Here is a 4,923-nt window from a genome sequence, read left to right as displayed (position 1 = left end):
AGTATACAAATTTACAAATAAAGTGTGCTAGACCTAAAGTTTTTTTATCAACATCATTTGGGAGAACATGAGAGTAAAATTAACATTTGAAGATGGAATTCTCCTACAGTTCAGCCATTAATCAGTGACTTATACCTCAAGCCTAATGATTAATAATTGAATTGATATTCATATAATTTTAAAAATTACTGTGCTTTTAAAATTTATTCTTGTTTTTTAAATAAGGAACTTAATTTACAAAGAAAATAAAAATGTCGTGCACTAAATTTCATGAAATAAAGCTCTACATTTAAAGTACAATGCAATAGAGCATAGTACCTCTAGGGACTGAATTTAATGAACACGACAAAGAACATGTAGAGTCTAACAGTGTTATGACATTATCAATATTTATCTTGAAAATACAGAAGAAATTAAAGTTTGAAACTACATTTGAAGTAAAACATGATGACATATGTGCCCTTAAGGAACTGATACACAGAATTAAAATTACTATAGTAAAATTACTTTACTATAAAATCATACACAAGTTGAGTTTTAAATAAATATATATAATTCCAGATAATTTTGTAAGGAAAATAAATTTTACTTTATTTTTAAGTAGGTCAATAAACAATGCAGTGGAGAAACTTGTATAGAAGTGGAAGAAATGGACTGGGAAAATATAAAATTAACCATAATGCAGCATATAAAGGAACTAGGAGAGCAAGGATACTTACAGAGATATTGAAAAATTTCAAAATTTTGCTTAATTGTTTTTTTACAGTGCTCTTTATTTTTGTCCAAAAATTCATTTATTTGCATAAAACACAACTTTATGGACCACATTTTTGAAGGCTTGTTTTACTTGCTGGTTTCTCAGAGTGTAAATGAAGGGGTTCAGCATGGGGGCAACAGATGTATTGAGAATAGCTATTCCTTTTGTCAATGATGCCTTTTCTTTTGCAGATGGATTAGCATACATGAATATATAGCTTCCATAAGAAATGGAAATGACAATCATGTGAGAGGAACAAGTGGAGAAAGCCTTTTTTCTTTGACTGGCAGACGGGATTCTCAAAATGGTCCTGATAATGTACACGTAAGATAAAATCACTAATGCCAAAGTGAACAGCAAAGTAACCAAAGCAAAGTAAAAACCAATTACTTCTAGGAGCCATGTATCTGAACAAGATAGTTGTAAGAAGGGAAAATAGTCACATGCAAAGTGATCAATGACGTTGGAAGCACAGTAATCCAGCTGGAGGAGAAGCATAAGGGGTGGGAAAATGGTCAGAAACCCACTTAGCCAGGCACACAGCACAAGTAGAGTGCAGAGTTTCCTGTTCATGATGGATGTGTAATGAAGGGGCTTGCAGATGGCAACATAGCGGTCATAGGACACGGCAGTTAAAATGTAAAATTCAGTCACCCCCATGAAGATAAAGAAAAAGAGTTGGGCTGCACAGTTGTTATAGGAAATAGTCTTATTCCTGGTGATAATTGCCCCCAGAAATCTGGGGATGCATACAGTTGTAAATGAGATTTTTAAGAAAGAGAAGTTCCGGAGGAAGAAATACATAGGTGTCTGCAGATGGGAGTCCACAAAGGTTAGGGTGATGATAGTCAGGTTTCCAGTAACACTTAATATATACGTGATAAATAAAAAGAGAAAAATCACAATCTGAAGGTCAGGATCATCAGAAAGGCCCAGGAGGACAAACTCTGTGACCATTGTGTGGTTCATGTCTCTTCCTTTCTCTCTCTCCCTCTTCCACTCTCCTTTTTGTTCTTTTAAAGATATTTTGGTAGAATGATAATTAAGGAAAATAGATAAAAGATATAATTCATCATGATCCACATAATTATCATTAATACAATTCTAAAAATCTTCTAGACTCTATGACAGTTTTATTTTGACTATCTTGTTTGCATTATGTTTTAATATTTTTTTCTAAGTCTAGCCTATTTACTAGTTCTCTTACTTTAACAGAAATTAGGATATCTTCATACAATAAACCACATCATTGAGAAACAGCTAATAAAATGTGTAATTCCTGCTTTGTGTCCCATTAATGCAAAATATCATTATCTTTTTTGTCAAAACAATCACATGAAACATACATTTTTCTTTTTTTTCATCATGTATACATTAAAGGATATTACTACCTAAACATAAAATGGGTGCTCTTAATTTCATCAAAAGATAAAAGTGAAAATTAGAAGATTGTTAATAACCCATTATTCTTTTTATGATGTGAGAAACCAATTAAAGATTTTTAGCAAATAAAACATATATTTATATTAAAATAATTTTATTTTATTTATTCATTTTATTTTTAATATTAGTATTTTGGTCTAATTGTCAAGATAATAGAACATCCTATATATGATGTATATTTACTATAAGATAGAGTAAATAATGTAATTATTTTACTTAACAAATAGGGAACATGTTCACTTACTTATTGGTTTGTCTTATAATTCCTTCAAAATCTTTAATGTTTGATGTCTTCTATGACTCACAAGAAATGTGTATATATGTTATACATACAGACATTTTAATTTTGAGCTTAAGGGGACATGTGATATTTATCTATTTTTCATTTTGCTCTGAAGCATAAATTGGAAAAGTAACTACTTGCCTTAGATCTCAGCAGCTCTCTCACTTGGATTATAGCTTAGTGCATCTTCCATTTGAACATCTTCCTTTCAGAGCCTTATGGAAAAAAGTTTTATTTCCTAGTAAATTTTGTCCCACATAAGACCATTCATCTTTATGCAACCATTCATTCATATGGATATCCAGAATTGTATAGGAAATCCTCTCACATTCATTCTAACCTAGTCAGTTAATTTTCAGCTATTCAAGAACTGCTGGATATTCTATTCTATAGATGTGGTCTGCTAAAATCCTGATAGTTGTCTCCTCCATATTTTAGATTGTCAAATTTCTGCTGTGATGGAGAGAATGTAAAATTATTGCTTCTCTTCTGGACACTACCAAAGTTCACACTAATCAAATTTTATGTTTTTATCTATTTTATAATGGTTTAAGGGATATATTTCAGGAAATAAAAATGGAATGCCAGAAACCTTTGGAAGATGTGGAAATAATTATATTCCTCTTCAATAATGTTGAACTAGAAGTTCAAAAAAAATTTATTCCTCTTCAATAATGTTGAGCTAGAAGTTAAAAAAAAACATTTTAAAGAGAAAACAGATAAATATATGACACATTGGATATTATGAGTTAGATTCTGGTATCTGGCTTCCCCTGGTCATAGTCATATCTAAAATATTTCAAGTTTCTTTGTTTTGACCTCAAAAGATTTGATCTCCTGGGAACAAAGCAAAGTCCAGGCCACATCTCTGCTGTATTATAGACCATGAAAGATTTCTGGAAGCCGCCTTTGGATTTCTCAGTACCCTCCTAACTCTTATCTGTAGTCGATCTCCCTTGAGAACAGTTAGGTTCATCTTTTAGCCCACAGAGGACCTCAAATATTGTCTTCTGTGAAATATTTACTTCCATTAATGGCAATTAATATTTTATGCATATTTAATATTTCATGAGTAATAAAAATAGCTATGACATCTATTTTCTTACAAAACTAGAGCTCAATCTAGTTGACATTTAAGCATCTTTTTGAGATTAGAAAAGTTTTCTACACATCCCATTTTTGTTTCTTTTTTTTTTTTTTTTTCTTTTTATTATTATTATTATTATTATTATTATACTTTAGGCTCTATGGTACATGTGCGCAACGTGCAGGTAAGCTACATATGTATACATGTGCCATGCTGGTGCACTGCACCCACCAACTCGTCATCTAGCATTAGGTATATCTCCCAGTGCTATCCCTCCCCCCTCCCCCCACCCCACAACAGTCCCCGAAGTGTGATGTTCCCCTTCCTGTGTCCATGTGTTCTCATTGTTCAATTCCCACCTATGAGTGAGAATATGTGGTGTTTGGTTTTTTGTTCTTGCGATAGTTTACTGAGAATGATGATTTCCAATTTCATCCATGTCCCTACAAAGGACGTGAACTCATCATTTTTTATGGCTGCATAGTATTCCATGGTGTATATGTGCCACATTTTCTTAATCCAGTCTATCATTGTTGGACATTTGGGTTGGTTCCAAGTCTTTGCTATTGTGAATAATGCCGCAATAAACATACGTGTGCATGTGTCTTTATAGCAGCATGATTTATAGTCCTTTGGGTATATACCCAGTAATGGGATGGCTGGGTCAAATGGAATTTCTAGTTCTAGATCCCTGAGGAATCGCCACACTGACTTCCACAAGGGTTGAACTAGTTTACAGTCCCACCAACAGTGTAAAAGTGTTCCTATTTCTCCACATCCTCTCCAGCACCTGTTGTTTCCTGACTTTTTAATGATTGCCATTCTAACTGGTGTGAGATGGTATCTCGTTGTGGTTTTGATTTGCATTTCTCTGATGGCCAGTGATGGTGAGCATTTTTTCATGTGTTTTTTGGCTGCATAAATGTCTTCTTTTGAAAAGTGTCTGTTCATGTCCTTCGCCCACTTTTTGATGGGGTTGTTTGTTTTTTTCTTGTAAATTTGTTGGAGTTCATTGTAGATTCTGGATATTAGCCCTTTGTCAGATGAGTAGGTTGCGAAAATTTTCTCCCATTTTGTAGGTTGCTTGTTCACTCTGATGGTAGTTTCCTTTGCTGTGCAGAAGCTCTTTAGTTTAATTAGATCCCATTTGTCAATTTTGGCTTTTGTTGCCATTGCTTTTGGTGTTTTAGACATGAAGTCCTTGCCCATGCCTATGTCCTGAATGGTATTGCCTAGGTTTTCTTCTAGGGTTTTTATGGTTTTAGGTCTAACATTTAAGTCTTTAATCCATCTTGAATTGATTTTTGTATAAGGTGTAAGGAAGGGATCCAGTTTCAGCTTTCTACATATGAC

General features: G+C 33.2%; 1 protein-coding gene across 2 annotated transcripts; it reads right to left on the bottom strand.

Annotated features, from left to right (window-relative positions):
* Window positions 1-790: 790 nt before the first annotated feature.
* On the bottom strand, window positions 791-3,386 carry LOC129010276 (olfactory receptor 6C3). Of its 2 annotated transcripts, none has more exons than XM_054444292.1 (2): window positions 3,076-3,386; window positions 791-1,770 (listed from the first exon to the last, which is right to left on the bottom strand). In XM_054444292.1, exon 2 carries the CDS (start codon window positions 1,724-1,726, stop codon window positions 791-793), a length of 936 nt encoding a protein of 311 aa, XP_054300267.1. In that variant the 5' UTR covers window positions 1,727-1,770; window positions 3,076-3,386. The 2 variants fall into 2 exon arrangements, with proteins under 2 accessions (XP_054300267.1, XP_054300268.1); XM_054444293.1 differs by lacking the exon at window positions 3,076-3,386 and adding an exon at window positions 2,625-2,686.
* Between the last annotated feature and the right edge of the window lie 1,537 nt (window positions 3,387-4,923).

This window comes from Pongo pygmaeus, chromosome 10 (assembly GCF_028885625.2).
Source record: "Pongo pygmaeus isolate AG05252 chromosome 10, NHGRI_mPonPyg2-v2.0_pri, whole genome shotgun sequence".
In the NCBI taxonomy this organism is placed as follows: domain Eukaryota; kingdom Metazoa; phylum Chordata; class Mammalia; order Primates; family Hominidae; genus Pongo; species Pongo pygmaeus.
The sequence above is the reverse complement of the archived record's forward strand: the minus strand, read 5'-3'. Positions and strand labels throughout refer to the sequence as shown.

Coding starts and splice junctions, on each gene's coding strand:
- LOC129010276 (XM_054444292.1), bottom strand. CDS start 1,726: ATGAACCACACAATGGTCACAGAGTTTGTCCTCCTGGGCCTTTCTGAT.